Source organism: Bufo gargarizans, chromosome 6 (genome assembly GCF_014858855.1).
Source record: "Bufo gargarizans isolate SCDJY-AF-19 chromosome 6, ASM1485885v1, whole genome shotgun sequence".
NCBI lineage: Eukaryota > Metazoa > Chordata > Amphibia > Anura > Bufonidae > Bufo > Bufo gargarizans.
The window spans coordinates 67,195,829-67,215,384 of NC_058085.1; the positions used below are offsets into that span (position 1 = coordinate 67,195,829).

Consider the following 19,556-nt stretch of genomic DNA (forward strand, 5'->3'; position numbering starts at 1 on the left):
GAGTAGCTTCACCCAAAGTATCACAGGAGGACTGTCACGAGGGTGTCAAGACCCACGCCTGACTCCGTTATACACGGAGTCAGGAAGTCGCAGCGGTTGGCTGCGCGCTCTATGTAAGATAGGGCTGTTTCCTTATGGTAGCTTTCTGGGTTGCTTTGCAACCCTTTTTGGCTCACTCAGGGATCCGTAGCTCCTTCTCCTCAGCTGTTCCTTGTCCAGCACTCCCAACCTCCTTATATTCCCCTCTCACACTTCTCTGGTTGCCAGATATAGAGCTTCCTGCCTGGACTTCTATACTGACCCACTGGAGCTGTGTTGCTGCGTTCTCTGGTTGTTGTTGCAGAACGTTACCCTCCGGATCCCTGTTGGACCTTTGTGGTCTGCTGTGGTCGCCCACCTAGGTTTATGTGTTTGTCTGTATTGTCTGTCCTCTCCCTGGTGTTTCCCTCTTAGTGTCAGTGGTGCGGACTAGCGATCCCACCGGCCCGTTCACTATCTAGGGCTCATTTTAGGGAAAGCCAGGGTTTAGGCACGTGATCGCCGCACGGGTGAGGAACCCGTCTAGGGACGTCAGGGCAGTCAGGTGCCAGCCGCAAGGTGATTCAGGGGTCACCACCTTTCCCTCTCCCTTGGGCAGGGCTTTCCCTTTTCCCTCCCTGTGCGTGACGCCGGTCTTTACAAGGACGATACATCATGTGATAGTACTTCCTGAGAGTGGGGGCCCCTAGATCTCTCTCTCAGGCATCTATCCATGCGTATAGCCAGAGACATAGCAGCCTCCAGAGACACTGGGGTTTCATAAAAAGCCAAGGCGTCTTTCAGCCGCTCCAATAACCCCTGACAAAACTGGCTACGGAGGGCAGGATCATTCCACTCCGTATCGGTAGCCCACCTCCTAAACTCCTGAGCAATAAATTTCAGCGGAACGATCACCCTGGCAAAGGCTGCGCAACTTGGTTTCGGGTAGAGAGGTCCGATCCGGATCATCATAGATAAGACCCAAAGCTTCGAAAAAATGTATCAACCGACCGGAGAGACTACGATTTGGTCGGCAGAGAAATCGCCTATGACTGCGCATCCCCCTTAGCAAGGAAATAACCATTCCGACTCGCTGCTCTCATCCCCAGATGAGTGTGGACGTAGCCTAAAATACAGTTTGCACGCCTCCCTAAAGAAAATTAAATTATCACGTCCCCCAGAGAATCTGTCAGGGAGGGCAACTTTAGGTTCAAGACAGGCCTGGTAACCACTACCACTAGGACAGCAGAGGCGGTCATGCGGAGGTCAGCTACCTCCAAAGACAGCCCTTGCAGCTGACCTGCCAGTGCAGCAATAGGATACATGGCTGCACACAAACAAAAAAATGACGGTTTTGGAGGTTTATAATTAGGGATGAGCGAATCTACTTCGGATGAAACCACTTGGAACCGAACCCGAGTTCGGGAAATGTTGTTTTTTTTACAGTAAAATTTAATCTATGAAGTTATTATGCGAAGTCACATGAGACTTTGTGAAGTAATAACTTCGGCTCATCTGAGCCAATACATTCTCATACTGTATGGAGTGCTCGCTCTGTACAGTATTGAACTGAAGTTTTATGCAAATCGACTTCAGATGTTTTATCCGAAGTCGATTCGCTCATCCCTACTTATAATGTCACGCTTCGGTGTGGGAGCGAAACACCACAACGAGCAAGAGGGAAGGGGGAAAAGGCCTGAGAACTAAGGAAGGAAGATAGACACCTCTTAGTAAAACTCTAACCAAAATCCTGACTGACTAGCCGTATGAACAGACCCCAGAGGTAGTTGTGTTCATACACAGTATTACCTAGAGTCCTAACTAGCCCTATCAGACCTGGTACTAATGGCAGGGACGAGACTACCTGTTGCTCCAAAAGTAAGGACGAACAGGAGTCTCCTTCAGGCCTAATACAAACAATATGGAAATGCAACTCACAGAACCCAAACAAAATAGAAAAGGAAATACTTAACTTCAAAGAAGCAATGGAAGCACCAGGAACTCCGCCGAGATCCACACACCAGCAATCCAAAACTGAAAGTGAAGCTATAAGGATAGGTCTACACGACGACATTTGTCGCGCTACAATTTGTCGCGCTACATTTTGTTGCACCAATGTTGCGTGCCAATTTTTATGATGGCAGTCTATGGTGTAGCACTGCAACATGAGACATACTGCGACTGCGAAGCAACAGTCGCAGAAAATCCATTTGAGATGTTGTGTCGCAGTCGAGGCATGTTGCAGTGCGACACCATAGACTGCAATTATAAAAATTGTTGCGCGACAAATGTCGTCGTGTAGACCTAGCCTAAACCACACAGCATTGTGGGAGAAGCAACTATAAATAAGGAAGGTTATAAATGACCACATTAGCAACACCTGAGGCAAGGGGTGTGGCCATACCAGAAACAACACAGGCGCCTAGTAACCCCTTCCCGACATATGACGTAATAGTATTCCCGCATTTTGATGTACTATTGCGTCATGGTGATCAGGCGGGCACCGGAGCAGTGCAGTGATCGAGCGCGGCAGTCCCTGATAGCCGGGCGCCTGCTGTATCCGGATTAATCCCTTCTATGCCACGATCAGCACTGACCGCGGAATAGAAGGGATTTCCGGCGGGTGAAGGAGCCCATCGGGTCCCCGCACTTCTGTGGCGGGGACCCGATGGGTGAGAAGGCAGCCAGATGCCGTACAGAGGCTGCCCAATGCCTTGCATGGCATCGGGACCTGCCTTCTACAGAAGCCGAAGAGATCCAGCCCCAGGCTCGGTCTCCTAGGCAACCTGTTAGTGTATTACTCAGTGTAATACACTAACAGGCAATGAATTACAATACAGATGTATTATAATGCATTTCAGAGGGGATCAGACCCCCAAAGTAAAGTCCCAGAGTGGGACAGAAATAAAGTTAAAAAAAAGAGTTCTTAATAAAAAAAAACGTTTTAAGTAAAATAAGAAAAAAATACCCCTTTCCGCTGATTTAACATAAAAAAAAGAAAACACCACATATTAGGTATCGCCGCACCCGTAACGACCAGCACTATAAATATATCACATGATCCACAGCATCCGATAAACACCGTAGAAAAATAAAAATAAAAACTGTTTAAAAAAAAAAGCCATTTTTGTCACCTTACATCACAAAAAGTGCAAAACCAAGCGATCAAAAAGGTGTATGCCCCCCAAAATGGTACCAATAAAACCGTCACCTCATCCCGCAAAAAAGAGCCCCTACATAAGACAATCGCCCCAAAAAATTTAAAATAAATATAGCTCAGAACATGGAGACACTAAAATATTTTTGGGGGTTTCAAAAATGCATTTATTGTGTTAGAGTGAAATACATGAAAAAAGTATACATATTAGGTATCGCCACGTCAATAACAACCAGCTCTAAAAAATATCACATGATGTAACCCCTCAGGTGAACAAAGTAAAAATAAAAACTGTGCCAAAAAAAAGCTATTTTTGGTCACCTTACATCACAAAAATTGTAACACCAAGCGATTAAAAATGGTGTATGCCCCCCAAAATAGTACCAGTCAAACCCTCACCTCATCCCACAAAAAATGAGACCCTACCTAAGACAATCTCCAAAAAAATAAAACAAACTATGACTCTCAGACAATGGAGACACTAAAACTATTATTGTGTTAAAGTGAAATAAATTTAAAAAAAAGTATATATATTAGGTTTCTCCTGTGTCCTTAACAACCTGCTCTGTAAAAATATCACATGACCTAACTCCTCAGGTGAACACTGTAAAAAGTAAAAAATTAAAACAGTGCCAAAAAAGCCATTTTTTTTCACCTAACATCATTTACAGTGCAACACCAAGCGATCAAAAAGGCGTATGCCCCCCAAAATAAAACAAATAAAACCATCATATCATCTCATCTTGCATAAATGAGCCCCTACCTAAGACAACTGGTCAAAAAAATTAAAAAGCTATGGCTCTCAGACTATGGAGACACTAAAACATCATTTTTTTGTTTAAAAAATGCTATTATTGTGTAAAACTTAAATAAATGAGAAAAAGTATACATATTAGGTATTGCCACGTCTGTAACGACCTGCTCTATAAAAATATTATGTGACCTAACCCCTCAGGTGAAAGCTGTAAAAGTAAATTAATAAAAACTGTGCCAAAACAACCCATTTTTTTGGTCACCTTGCCTCATAAAGTTTAATAATGAATGATCAAAAAAAATACGTATCCAGAAATGGTACCAATAAAAACGTCAACTCTTCCTGCCAAAAATCAGCCCCTGCACAAGACGATTGGCAGAAAAATATAAAAAATATGGCGTTCAGAAAATGGAGACACAAAAACATATATTTTTTTCTAAAATGCTTTTAGGCCTCCTGCACACGAACGTGTGCTTCCCGTTGCCATATTGCGGACCGCATTTGCGGATCTGCAATATACAGGGGCTGTTCCGTGGCGATTCCGCATCACGGATGCGGACCAATTCACTTCAATGGGTCCACAAATCCAGAGATGTGGAACCTTACGGGAGCACTACGGAGTGCTTCCGTGGGGTTTCATTCCGTACTTCCTTTCCGCAAAAAGATACAGAACATGTCCTATCTTTTTGAGGAACCCGCCGAATCGCGGACCCATTAAAGTGAATGGGTCCGCGATCTGCTGCGGCTGTCCCACAGACGGTGTTCGTGCATTGTGGCCCGCATTTTGCGGGCCGCAACACGACCACGGGGTGCACACGTTTGTGAGCACGAGGCCTTATTATGTAGAACTGAAACTAAAAAAGTTGACATACTTGATATCACCACGTCCGTAACAACCTGCTCTATAAAAATAGCGCATGATCTAACCGGTCAGATGAACATTGTAAAAAAAAAAAAACGTGCCATTTTTTGGTTACCTTGCCTCACAAAAAACTTAATATAGAGCGATTAAAAATCATATGTGCCCCAATATAGTAGCAATAAAACTGTCACTTTATCCCCTGGTTTCCAAAATGGGGTCACCTTTGGGAGTTTCTACTGTAGGGGTGCATCAGGGGGGGCTTTAAATGGGACATGATGTCTAAAAACCAGTCCAGCAAAATCTGGCTTCCAAAAACCATGCGACAGTCCTTTCCTTCTGCACCCTGCTGTGCGACCCTTACATCAGTTCACGACCACATGTGGGGTGTTTCTATAAACCTCAGAATCAGGGTAATAAATGTTAAGTTTTATTTGGCTGTTAACCCTCGATGTGTTAAAGGACAAAAATGGATTAAAATGGAAAATCTGCTAAAAAAGTTAAATTTAGAAATTTCATCTCAATTTTCCTTTAATTCTTGTGGAACACCTAAAGGGTTAACAAAGTTTGTAAAATCAGTTTCGAGTAACTTGAGGGGTGTAGTTTCTACAATGGGGTCATTTATGGGGGGTTTCCACTATGTAGGCCCCACAAAGTGACTTCAGACCTGAACTGGTCCTTAAAAAGTGGATTTTGGAAGTTTTTTTAAACATTTTTAGAATTGCTTCTAAAATTCTAAGCCTTCTAACGTCCCTAAAAAATAAAATGACATTTACAAAATGATGCAAACATAAAGTAGACGTATGGGGGTGTGAGGTATCACTTTCTGTTTTAAAAGCAGAGAAATTGAAATTTTGAAAATTGCAAATTTTTTAATTTTTGGGGTAAATTTAGATTTTTTTAATAAATAAAGGTGAAATATATTGACTCAAATTTTTGACTGTCATGAAGTACAATGTGTCATGAGAAAACAATCTCAGAATGGCTTGGATGAATAAAAGCGTTCCAAAGTTATTACCACATAAAGTGACACATGTCAGATTTGCAAAAAATGGCCTGGGCAGGAAGGTGAAAACTGGCCTGGGGTAGAAGGGGTTTAACCACAGGGAAACCTGTCAGATCAAACCACGTGTTGCCAGCCTCACTGATCTCCTGCCACTTGTCATGGGAATGTCGGTGACAAGAAGTGAATGAGGCTGCGTGAAAAACGCAATGCGTTTTTTGCTTGAAAAAATTCCAAAGGCGCACTCCACAAACCTTCTGGCCCTACTTAAAATAAAATTAAAAGTGAGACTCTTTTCATCCAAACCTCGTCTAGGAAAGGGACGCATGAGGTTGGTAGAAAGGGCAAATACCTCATCCCCTACAGCCACATAAGGCGCAGGTGGACCAGAGGAGCCAGGAAGGTTTGCTGGCTGTGGTATGTCCAGTTGGTTGGACTGTAGCCAGCGACCCATTCTGGAAGCCCTGAAGATGCGAGCATCTGCCGAACTTCCATAGGACCCAATATCTACAATTATAAGCCTGTAGTTTGTGTCAGCCAAAGCCAACAAAACTACAGAGAAAAACGTTTATAATTATAGAATCAGGACCCTGAGTTCGGTGGCTTCTTAACCCCTATGTGCTTCCCATCAAGGGCACCTATACAATTTGGGAATTGCGCCCTCTCCAGGAAGCCCTGGGCTATATCAAGCCACTGCTGCCTGGTTGGATGTGGCAGCACTGAGGCTTTCAGTCTCAACCACATGGTTGCACATGTAGCCTGTACCACGCCAGCAATTGTGGAGGTCAAACATTCCAAACTCAAAATGTAGTCGCCAGATATCTGAAAAGAAAAGAAAAACACATTAGCACCAAGAATACACAAAATATTACATGCTGAAAAAACTTCAGCATTACTTATGTATTTCATGGCAATGTGTCTGGCAAGTTGAAATAAAATTATACCACACAACATGATTGGGACTTTAAAGTAAGGAAAACCATTTAGCTACATCAACTTCCAGACCAATACCATATACACACAGGTGACGTATCCTCATGATTACAGCCAGGATTTAAAAAAACAAACAAAAAAACTGCAGAACTTTAATATGGTCTGACAAAGAATTTACTTGGTAGTACACCAAAGTAAACTATAAAAAGTGGCCAGGGGAGAAGCACACACAGTTTCTTACTGTAAATGTACAATATATAATACATGTGTAATACTATTAAGTACTTATACAGTTGTGGCCAAAAGTTTTGAGAATGACACAAATATTAGTTTTCACAAAGTTTGCTGCTAAACTGCTTTTAGATCTTTGTTTCAGTTGTTTCTGTGATGTAGTGAAATATAATTACACGCACTTCATACGTTTCAAAGGCTTTTATCGACAATTACATGACATTTATGCAAAGAGTCAGTATTTGCAGTGTTGGCCCTTTTTTTTTAAGGACCTCTGCAATTCAACTGGGCATGCTCTCAATCAACTTCTGGGCCAATTCCTGACTGATAGCAACCCATTCTTTCATAATCACTTTGTCAGAATTACTGGGTTTTTGTTTGTCCACCTGCCTCTTGAGGATTGACCACAAGTTCTCAATGGGATTAAGATCTGGGGAGTTTCCAGGCCATGGACCCAAAATGTCAACGTTTTGGTCCCCGAGCCACTTAGTTATCACTTTTGCCTTATGGCACGGTGCTCCATCGTGCTGGAAAATGCATTGTTCTTCACCAAACTGTTGTTGGATTGTTGGAAGAAGTTGCTGTTGGAGGGTGTTTTGGTACCATTCTTTATTCATGGCTGTGTTTTTGGGCAAAATTGTGAGTGAGCCCACTCCCTTGGATGAGAAGCAACCCCACACATGAATGGTCTCAGGATGCTTTACTGTTGGCATGAAACAGGACTGATGGTAGCGCTCACCTTTTCTTCTCAGGACAAGCCTTTTTCCTGATGCCCCAAACGATCGGAAAGAGGCTTCATCGGAGAATATGACTTTGCCCCAGTCCTCAGCAGTCCATTCACCATATTTTCTGCTGAAGATCAATCTGTCCCTGATGTTTTTTTTGGAGATAAGTGGCTTCTTTGCTGCCCTTCTTGACACCAGGCCATCTTCCAAAAGTCTTCGCCTCACTGTGCATGCAGATGCGCTCACACCTGCCTGCTGCCATTCCTGAGCAAGCTCTGCACTGGTGGCACTCCGATCCCGCAGCTGAATCCTCTTTAGACGATCCTGGCGCTTGCTGGACTTTCTTGGACGCCCTGAACCTCTTTCCTTGAAGTTATTGATGATCCTATAAATTGTTGATTGAGGTGCAATCTTAGTAGCCACAATATCCTTGCCTGTGAAGCCATTTTTATGCAACGCAATGATGGCTGCACGCGTTTCTTTGCAGGTCACCATGGTTAACAATGGAAGAACAATGATTTCAAGCATCACCCTCCTTTTAACAGGTCAAGTCTGCCATTTTAACCCAATCAGCCCGACATAATGATCTCCAGCCTTGTGCTCGTCAACATTCTCACCTGAGTTAACAAGACGATTACTGAAATGATCTCAGCAGGTCCTTTAATGACAGCAATGAAATGCAGTTTTTTTGGAATTAAGTTAATTTTCCTGGCAAAGAAGGACTATGCAATTCATCTGATCACTCTTCATAACATTCTGGAGTATATGCAAATTGCTATTATAAAAACTTAAGCAGCAACTTTTCCAATTTCCAATATTTATGTAATTCTCAAAACTTTTGGCCACGACTGGACATAGAACTGGTAATGTTCAGAATACACAGGCCATAGACCAAACAGCTATGTATTGGAAAACAGTGGATCATTCATGTACGAGTCTGATAATATAGTCTTACTTTAACCCCTTCAGGACACCTTAAAGGGCTTCTGTCACCCCACTAAACCGTTTTTTTTTGTGTACTTATAATCCCTATACAGCGATTTATCCATACATAATGTAATTAATCATTTTGGTTTAGTAGATTCTGCTAAAAATGTACTTTTATAATATGCTAATTACCTGTCTACCAGCAAGTAGGGCGGCTACTTGCTGGTAGCAGCCGCATCCTCCTATCCTAAAGACGCCCCCTCCGCATGTTGATTGACAGGTCCAGAGAACGCGATTGTCCTCTGGCTGGCCCTGTATGCTATCAAGATCTCGCGCCTGCGCCGTAAAGGTATTTAGTTGGGGCAGGCGCACTGAGAGGCGGACGCTCGCTCGGCCGCTCCTTCCTCAATGCGCCTGCGCCTATTTTTATAGAGCAGGTTGTTATGAATGCGACAATACCACATTTGTTGGGTTGTTTGTTTCAGTTTTACATAAAGCATTTTTGAAAAAAAAAAATTTTTTGTGTCTCCATATTCTGAAAGCCATAGTTTTTTTTATTTTATTGGGCAACTGTCTTATGTAGGGGCTCATTTTTTTCGGTATGAGATTACAGTTTGATTGGTACTATTTTAGGGTGCATACAGACTGTGCTACAGCCAGGGAGAAGGAACGCCCATTAAGAAAAAAGGGCAGTCTCCTCCCCATTGCTCAGATGCTAGAAATTAGCATACAAAGTGGGAGAATATACCGGGGGCCACAGCGGGCGAACGGAGCGCCGCCTAGGAATAATAGTAGGTGCAGTGAGATCCCTGGGCGCCGCTCTACATATCCTGATAGTTAGTTTACAATGTTTGGACCCATGAAAGGTCCTCTTTAACCTTTAATACAGGAGGCAGGTGTCGGCAGCAGAATCACATTGCCGGCACCCTGCCTCTGACAGGGAGCTGCAATCAGACCTGAGGGGTCAACTGCCGCTGATCTGCTGCCGGCACCCGCCTCATGTATTAAAGGTTAATTATCATTGGTGGCGCAGTGCGCCCTTCCCCCACCTCCTCCCCAGTATCAAAATAATTAGTGGCACAGTGTGCCCCCCACCCCCTCAACCCCACCAGTATTAAAATAATTGGAGGCAGTGGCCACAGGGTCACCTCCCCTTCTCATTGGTGGCAGTGACAGCTTCGATCGGTTACCATGGCAGCCAGGACGCTACTGAAGCCATCCATGGTAACATCCCTGATGCTGTGTGTACTATGCACAGGGCAGCAGGGAGAGTTTGAAGTCCTATTCACCCTAATAGAGCTCTATTAGGGTGAATATGACAAGGGATGAAAAGATCCCAGGTTCTACCCCTAAGGGGGGAAATAGTTATTAAATAAAAAGTAAAAAAAAAAAAGTAAAAAAACGCACCAAAATATTAAGTATAAATCACCCCCTTTCCCAATTTTACATATAAAATATATAAACAATAAATAAACATATCACATATCGCCACATCCAAAAAGTCCAAGCTATTAAAATATAAAAAAAATCTCCTATGTGGTGAACGCCGGAACAATAAAAAATAAAAACTGCGTGATTCGCCCTTTTTTTTTTAATGCGGAATGCACGTGGCTTTTTTGGCGTTTTATTTTTTCGTGTGGTATTGAATCGTATCGAGTATCGCAATACTTTTTTATGGTATCAAAATCGAATCAAACCCTATTTAACACAGTAATATCATTTTTTAAACAAAACAAATCATGTTTTAGTGTCTCCATAGTCTGAGGGCCATATTTATTTATTTTTTATTTGGGGCGATTGTATTAGGTAGGGGCTCATTTTTTGCAGGATGAGGTGACTTTTAGATTGGTACTATTCTGGAGGACATACACCTTTTTGATCGCTTGCTGTTGCACTTTTAGTGATGTAAGGTGACAATAAATGTTTTTTTAGCACAGTTTTTATTTTATTTTATTTTTACGGTGTTCACCTGAGGGGTTTATGATATTTTTATAGAGCCGGTTTATTTGGACACGCCGATACCTAATATGTCTACTTTTCTTATTTTCACAATTTTTTTACTTTATTTTGGGAAAAGGACGCTTTTTATTTTTTTACTTTAAACTTTGTTTTTTATTATAAAAAAACACATTTTTTTTCACTTTTTTACTTTTTATATTTTTCCCCTGTGGGACTTCACCTTTTCAGGGTTTGATCCCTGTTTCAATTCAGTACAATACATTATGTATTGTACTGAATTTAACTGTCAGTGTCTTACACAGTAAGACGCTGACAGTTGCCTAGGAGACCCAGCCCTCAGGCTGGATGTCCTGGGCTTCCGTACCTGGCAGGCTCCGATGCCTGTGGAAGGCATCAGGGCTGACATGGAAACTATCTGCTCCCTGTCAGCGCAGCGCGGGGGGCCCATGGAGTCAGAGGGAGACCTCTCCATCTGTAAACCCTGCACCTGCCGCGGTCAGCGCTAACTGCCGCATGTTAAAGGATTAATCCTCCGGCATCGCTGCATACAGCGATGCCGGTGGATGCAGCAGGGTCCCGGCTAGCTGTGGATCGAGCGGGTGCAGCTCCTGCACCTGCCCGATCACATCACGTACATGCACCTGGGAATGCAGTAAGGCACGTACATGTACGTGATAATGCGGGATGGGGTTAAAGGAATAATTAGATGTTCTTCAGGTGACACACTCCGCTGCATGTTGGTGTCCTGGAAAGTCAAGGCAGGCCGCAACTCCCACAACAGCCGATCAAAGGTAGCCACCAACATGCGGCAATAATTAACCCTTAGGCTACCAGAGATTTTTTCTTTTTGCATTTTCATTTTTCTTCCCTATTTTCCTTGAGCCATAACTTTTTTTATATTTCCAGTAACATAGCTGTATGAGGGCTTATTTTTTGCGGGAAAGGTTGTATTATCTAATGCCACCATTAATTATGGCATCAAATGTAGTGGAAAGTGGTAAAAAATTTCCAAATGGGGTGGAATTGGAAAAAGAACACAATTCCTCCACCGTTTCACGGGTTTTGTTCCCACGGCGTTTCGATTACGGCAAAACTGACCCATGCCCTTAATTCTGTGGGTCAGTACGATTACAACGATACCACATATGTGTAGGTTTTTTATGTCTAAATAGTGTAAAAGTAAATTTAAACTGATAAAATACTTATTTTTTTTTTACATCACCATATTCTGACCCCCATAACATTTTTATACTTATTTCTACTGAGCTGTTTAGGGGCTAATTTTTTGCAGAACAATCTGTAGTTTTTATTAATACCATTTTGGAGTGTGCGTGACTTTTTGATCACATTTTATTACATTTTTTGGGGTAAGAGAAGCAATGAAAAAATGGCAAATTAGCCATTTTGACCCTTTATTCCGTTACGCCATTCGCCGTATTGGAATTTTTTCGGTTGCGATGATATCCACGATGTTTATATCTATTGTTTTATTTTTTTTTGTTTATATATTTTTTTTGTGATGATTTTGAAGCTCAAATATGAGCCTATAAATAATGTTTTTTCAATTTTGTTTTATCAGGGATTTTTAAAATGACATTTAAACTAGAAGTTGCTCATTTCTTATCATGGCCTGCCATCTGATGGCCAAAACAAGAATTGCAGCATGAACACTTAAAGTCTCGTCAGCGAGGCTTACAGTGTTCAGTGTAGCTACCGATGCCCACGGCATCTAAAGCCTTTAATTACCACGATCAGCATTATTGCCGGTCACGGTAATTAGCCGCAGATCTGTATGAAACAGCAGAGACCTGTCGGCCATGACGTCCGCTGCACATGCGAGCAGGCGCCATGTTTACACATCACTCCAGCACCGTGTGGCGCTGGTAACGAATGGGTTAAAGAACTTAACAGGGTGCGCACGGAGGTCAGAATACAAAGTAACAAATTGACCTTTGCAGGACCACTGTGAAATGATAGGATGCACCCACATCTGCTTCCTCTGCGGTTCGTCCTCTATCCTTTCTGGCCGCTCTCCAAAACAATGGAAGACCAGCCAGTACAAGAACACATGGTCAGTCGATGATAAGGGGAAAGTGGACATCCTGCAAAGTAAATTGCAAAAACCCACCACACAAACAAGCCAAACAATCCAATCTCCATCCAAAAAATTGAGCTTTCTCAACAAAAAATGCATGCTGAGGGTATTTATATGTGTTTGCAGTGACCAGGTGACTCTAGAGGATGGTTCAATTTTTTTTCTTGTGTTAAAAATGCATGCAATCCGCATGTCACCCTCACGGAAAAAAAAACACACGCAATAACGTAACACAATCGCATACAAAACGGACAGCACAAGCAAGCAAAATCGTGTGATTATCACGGAACGCACCCTGAACGCATCCAATGCCAATCCGTGTGAAAGAGGCCTAAAGGGTTTGACAAATAATTGGAGCGACTATGCTTACATAAAGCAAGTAGTTAATTTAGTGAAAGCTGTTTGTTTGGATCTTTCCTATACAATTCCCTTCCCTTTACCATCCGCCCCTGACATTAGTCCGGCCGCCCTGGTGCTCATTCACCTCACTAGAGTATAGTTTTAACACTTTCTTTTCCAGGCACATAGCATAGAGCACAGCTCTAGCTGCATACAAAAAGGCCCTCCAGCCTAACAATGCAAAAGCCCCAACTTCGTAAACCCGAGAGGTCCTTACCTGTCAAGTGACACGGTGGTCAGGGTGAAGCTGGAGGCATACATGGTGAGATAGATGAAAAAGTGCACAGCTTTGCACATAAATGGGCCAAATACCCAACTGTCCAGGGTATAAATGGTGGCTTGAAAGGGCACGCAGAATATGATAAAGCAAAGGTCTGCCACTCCTAGGTTCAAAATGAAGAGATTGGTGGTGTTATTTATCTTGCCATTTCTTAACAGGACTGCCAGGACCAGGCTGTTACCCACTGTGCCCACCAGGAAAATAAGTGAATACAAGACAGGGATAAGCACAGACTCGGGATGATAGCTGTCTGAAGACGACACCTGGATGGAGATATTCATCTTCACTGCCTACTGTGGACCTCTAAACTATCCACATTACAGCTTACACCTAATCAATCCTCAGTCCATTAGGTGCGATGGGTAGAAAGTGAGCGCCGGTTATCTGATCAGCACCGCCATCCGTATACGCTACAGTCAATAAGGAATGTTCCTCATCAGGTCTCAAGTGTACGGAACAGTATTCACAGATGTCCACTGCTAGGTTAATCCAGCTTCGTGGATGGAGTGATGGACCTGTGACCAAGCCAAGAGAACAAGTCTACCAGAGAATTTCAATAATAAGAATTAAAAAAATCAGATACGGTCAATCCAAATTGGTCTACATTGCTCTTTGGTCAAACGACAGGACTTCTAGTTTGTTCCAGGTCTTGGAGAATTTAAGTTGTCTCGCAGGCTCTTGAGTTTAATGTTGTGTTCTTGTAAATGTCTGTTCGCCTTCCTCAGAGTTTTACAGGTTCACTGTAGAAACGTATGTGCTGGCAGCGAGCATTTGCCGGGGAATGAAGACAAATCAGCAGAGACAGGATGCAGGACTAGGACCCCCCTCCTCGTACGCAGCCCGGTGATGTGTGTGTGTGCCGCGAATAGTTCCGAGAATGAATAGATCAGAAGCATCCCATTTCCACGGAGATAAGAAGGTACAAAAAAAAAATAGGGATGGTGTCCATAGTAACTAAACCCCCCTGGTCTATTCATTAGGCAGACGTCACCGGACTTCAGGAGAAGCATGTCATGTCTTTGGTGCTACTAAATTAACAAACTTAGTGAAGTGGCTTGCAGATAAAAGCCAGACCTGCCACACACACCGTATTCAGTTACTGTAATGGTTAATACTACGGGTATTCTGTTTCATGCCCTTAAGTAGATCATCTGCAAAAAAAATCCTCATCTTATTCTCAAAATACCTTTTGTATTTTTGATACATATGAACTTATTTCAAAAGGCGAAAGAAGAATGTAGAAAAGGAGAAAACGTAGTATTCTTAGTTTAGCGCCAACATATTCCACAGCGCAGTTCTGAGCAAAGGTGTAACTACCATAGCGGCAGACCGTGCGACTGCTAGGGGGCCCAGGGCAAGAGGGGGCCCAGTCTTAGTTAGGATTATCTCCTCTTTTACTGGAGGTGAAAACTCTACCCTCTAAAGGAACAATTTTTGACAAACGAGGCATTGGGGAAAAAAATGGGCCAAGGCTCATTGAAAAGGGTTTAGGAAGTAACCCTTCTGTCCTGTGTGGAGGGCCTGGGCGGTGACTGTAGTGCCCTGGAGTAAGGGTACCTTGCACTAAGGACATTTGCCCGTATTGCCCCTATGCAAAGCCATCAACCCCTTTGTTACTTTATTGCACTTTGAAGGGTTAACCTGCACGGCGATTTATATTGCTGTATGCACTTATACAGTTTTATATGGCTGAACTACATTTATGTTTATTGTAATATATCCTGTTCCTGTGCACTGTTATTACACTATATTGTGGAAAGGGTTAATGCACAGCCAGCTAATACTGAGGGACTTTTTGGAGGGGAAAAAAACAAACACATTGACCTTTTGAATTTCCAGTTTAGCTCTGTTGTGTATGTCTGAAGATTTGTTTATTCATATCCCCAAACTTTAGAGGGATGAGGGACAATATCCGTGGCTTTCGTAGCAGGCTCAGCATTTTTATTCATACTAGGCCACACCTCCTCCCAAAACATAACTATACACACTATACATATAATTATTCCCTCTGTGCCAGCACATAGTAGTAATGTCCACACTGTACCCCTTAGTAGTAATGCCCACATGTGCCCCATCACAGTAGTTATGCCCAGATGTTCCCCTTCATAGTAGAAATGCTCACATGTGCCCCTTTTACATTAGTTATGCCCCTCACAATAGTTATGCCCAGATGTGCCCCCATCATAGTAGTTATGCCCAGATGGGCCCCCTTCACAGTTACTATGCTCAGACATGCCCCTTTCACAGTAGGTCTACCAAGATATGTGCCTTCTCACAGTAGTTATGCCCAGATATGTGCCCCCTTCACAGTAGTTATGCCAAGATATGTGCCTCCTTCATAGTAGTTATGTCCAGATATGTGCCCCCTACACAGGAAGTAAAAACAAAACAAAACAAAAAAAACAGTATTTACCTAGTTCCTCCGATGATCACAGCTCAGCTGCCAGCGCTCCCTAGCAGGATACTGTCACACATCGCGCTTGCTGTGCAGGAGGAGTACAGAGGCTGATTCCTGGCCTGCACCACTCCTCCTACACAGACCAGCAGTGCGATGTGTGACGGCATATCATGCTTGCTGGGGAGAACCGGCAGCTGAATGGTGAAGTGGGAAGCAAACAGCTCCTATAGACACAAAGACAGCAGAGCAGGACATACCTCAGCCGTTTCGGGACAGACTAAAATGGTAATGCTTCTGTTTAGGCTGTGTTTTGTGGTAACTAGGGATATCCAATCGATACTTTTCTACTGGTATCGATTCAATACCGTGTTTTGCCTTTTACCGATACTAGACTGCGCTACTGAACAGCCTAGTATCAGAGAACATGGCGCTCACTGCTCCCAGCGCGCTCCATGTTCTCCTCAGCAGCATAGGGGCGAAGGAAGCAGAGCTCTATTAGGGTGAATAGGACAAGGAATTAAAAGATTTCAGGTTCTAGCCCCTAAGTGAATGGGTCCGCATTGAAGTGTATGGGTCAGCATCCAAGCCGCAAATACTGCGGCTTGGATGCGGACCAAAACAACGGCCGTGTGCATGTAGCCTTAGGCTGTGTTCTGTAGTAACTCTTCTGTTTAGGCTGTGTTCTGTAGTAACTCCTCTGTTTAGGTTGTGTTCTGCAGTAACTCCTCTGTTTAGGTTGTGTTCTGTAGTAACTCTTCTGTTTAGACTGTGTTCTGTAGTAACTCAGAGCCCGTGACGTCACCGAATATACTGCTGGGCGGAAGCCTCCTCCCAGCAGTGTTGTCACGGCGGGCGTGCACTCAGACTCACAGATAACCAACCAGCCAGGCTCTGGGCGAGAGACAGGGGAAGTGTCACCTCCTAGCTAATCCCTGACCTCTTTCCCTGCACTGCTCAGCCCACATGCAGACCTTAATGGTAGGTATGATGTGCCTGGGCTGAAAACACCCTGAATTCCCTGAGATGGTGAAGAGGGGAAATAGGAGCAGCCTGCTCGCACAGAACCTGAATGGGAGAGATGACACAAAACAACCAAACTTGAAATCACACTTATCTTTCTGAGCTGGAACAGACAACCTTCCTTCCTAGCTTCCTAGACCACAATGATTCCTATAATCCGCACAGGGCACTGGGATGGTGTGCTATTTAAACTAATCTGACCACCTTTACATATCTCTCCCTAACACATGGCGAAACATGTCGGGGGGCAGATAGCGTGTTTTAGCCAGTGTATGCATGGCTAGGAAGTGATCTGATAAAAACATAAAGAGAGAGAGTGCACCTCATGAGGGCGACTGCTGTTTAAAGTAGCGCACTGTGCCAAAAACAGAGCGCAGTAACATAGCACTGGGGCACCGTAATAATAGGCAGGAGAGCCTCAAACAGCTAATAGTTACAAGCGCCCTCTAGTGGAATCACTCAGTAAACAGAGTCACTGGCACTATTGATGTATGTATCTAGCAAGCATAGCTGATTATTTTAATTGTAGTGTTCGAAACATTTTAAGGACAAGTAATAAATGTTAAATTTTAGACTTGATAACACGTGTCAATCAGGGACATCTATGGTCCTAGTGACCAATTGTAAATAAATTTTTGTATAGTCCCAACACGTGTTAGGGAGAGATATGTAAAGGTGGTCAGATAAGTTAGTGGGGGAAAACCCCAAAAATTACTCCCAAAGAAAAGGAATCTTGATCATAGAGGGTCAGCTAGGAGAGAGATGGCCAGCTTTCTGTCCAATCAACCCACTACGTCAGCCTTTCTATCTGAGGCAAATAGAGTCTTCTCAACACAAAATCTACCTGTAAATGCTCTGGATATTAACTTTGCATTCAAAGAACTGAACAGAACATATAAACAATATATAAGATCAATCTGGGAAATAACCAGTTTGGAGACTTACCTACAGCAAAATATTGTATATAGGGGTATTAGGATTAACATCAGACCGAACTCCCATCAGGATGACCCAGAATTCTTGAAAGGTTGGGAGGATTTGTTGACTGATTGCTCTCTGCGTATGCAAACATACTTGTTAGAGTATGAAAAACAGTCATTGAGTAAAATAGCAATACAGCTAGAGAAGGAGATCAATGATATACAAGTATTCCGGGCTCAAACGGAATTCACAAACCTAGAGACTAAACTCCAAAAAAATATTGAATATTTGCAAAGCGAAGTTAAAGAAAGGAAACATCGCAAGTATAACAGGGATAAAGAGGATTTTGAGACAGGGAAGGTATATGTAAAAAATAACCAAACCAACTATCGCAGCAATTACAACCGCAGCGAAAATACTGACATTTCAGAGTCAGATATATCTGAACCTGAAACTTATACTACCACGTATAAGACTGGCTATAGACCCAGATATAAACGGAGAGGAAACAATAGATCTAACAGACAGGCCTATAGTAGAGGATATTCGCAGGATACCTCAAGATGTCCCAATCCAGTACTAACAAATATGAGTGGAGCAACAGGAGGAGGAGGAGAACAAGTTATGACAGCACAGTCATCATCTTGTTCATCATTGCCTCAACCAACTGGCAGTGGTTTACTGGGAAATCCCAATCAAGCAGGGAATATTACCCAGACATTGATGCCCCATTTTTTAGTACCGGGGGTACAGCTCAGGGACAGAGACAAGTGGGGGTATCGCCAGGGGACCTAGCTGCAATAACATCTAGTGATATGCAAATTATCAATCTCACTGACATGACACTGACCCCAGAACATCAGACCATGTTAAGCAAAGGATTATCATTTATACCATTACCCTATTTTGACTGTTTTAGTTGGGTCAAAGATGTTAATTTATTTGCGAGGAAATTGGCATTATATAAAGAGCATAAAAACTTGGAAAGAGACCCAACAAAACAAAGTGCTAAAGAAGCAGAAGCGGTACAAATTTTAGAAGATCTTCAGAGGGAACATCAGGGAGAAATAGACAAACAGCCTCCTACATTGGGAAAGCCACCATCCAACCAGCCTTAAAAAAGGAATCCCAATAGGACAATATTTGAGGGCAAAACGAAATTGTTCGACAACTGAAGACTTTGAAAGAGAATGTGGGCTCCTTTATGATAAGTTCTTGGCAAGAGGATATCCAAAAAAGACTCTACATTTCGCATACAATAGAGCGAAGAAAAGCTGTAGAATGAATCTACTTCTTGGCAATAGACAAATAAGAACACCAGATGACAAAACAATACGATGTATTGGCACGTATGATGGACAACATGAAAAGATACGTAAGATCTTGACACGTCATTGGCCTATACTACTCTCAGATGACGAGTTGAGGGAGATCATCACCCCTAGACCAGCCATTACGTACAGAAGAGGGCAGAATATAAAAGAAAAACTAGTGCACAGTCACTTCATTCAGGATAAAATACAAACAAAACCCACCTGGCTTAGAACGGTTGGGTCTTATCCATGTGGGGACTGTAGCTTCTGCAGGCTGATGTCACCAAGGAAGGAATTTACAAACCCTAGTGACAATAAAAAATATAAGATCAAAGAATATATCAATTGTAAATCAATGGGAGTAGTCTATGCCATTCAATGTGACTGTCCGAAGATTTATGTGGGTAAAACCATGCAAGAATTGAGAAGACGCATCTCAAAACATCTTAGCATGATCAATACTACTGGTGATACACCCCTCTCAAGACATATGCACTATATACATAATGGCAATGTTCAGAATTTGAAAGTATGGGGAATACAAAAACTTAAACTAGGCCCAAG

General features: G+C 42.9%; 1 protein-coding gene across 1 annotated transcript in view; it reads right to left on the bottom strand.

Annotated features, from left to right (window-relative positions):
• Positions 1-13,949, bottom strand: part of GALR2 (galanin receptor 2) — a 35,614-nt gene extending 21,665 nt beyond the window's left edge. The window contains exon 1 of the mRNA XM_044299992.1: positions 13,278-13,949. Coding sequence (XP_044155927.1) covers positions 13,278-13,621 — 344 coding nt within the window. The 5' untranslated portion in view covers positions 13,622-13,949. The remainder of the gene's footprint in view (positions 1-13,277) is intronic.
• Positions 13,950-19,556: the final 5,607 nt, after the last annotated feature.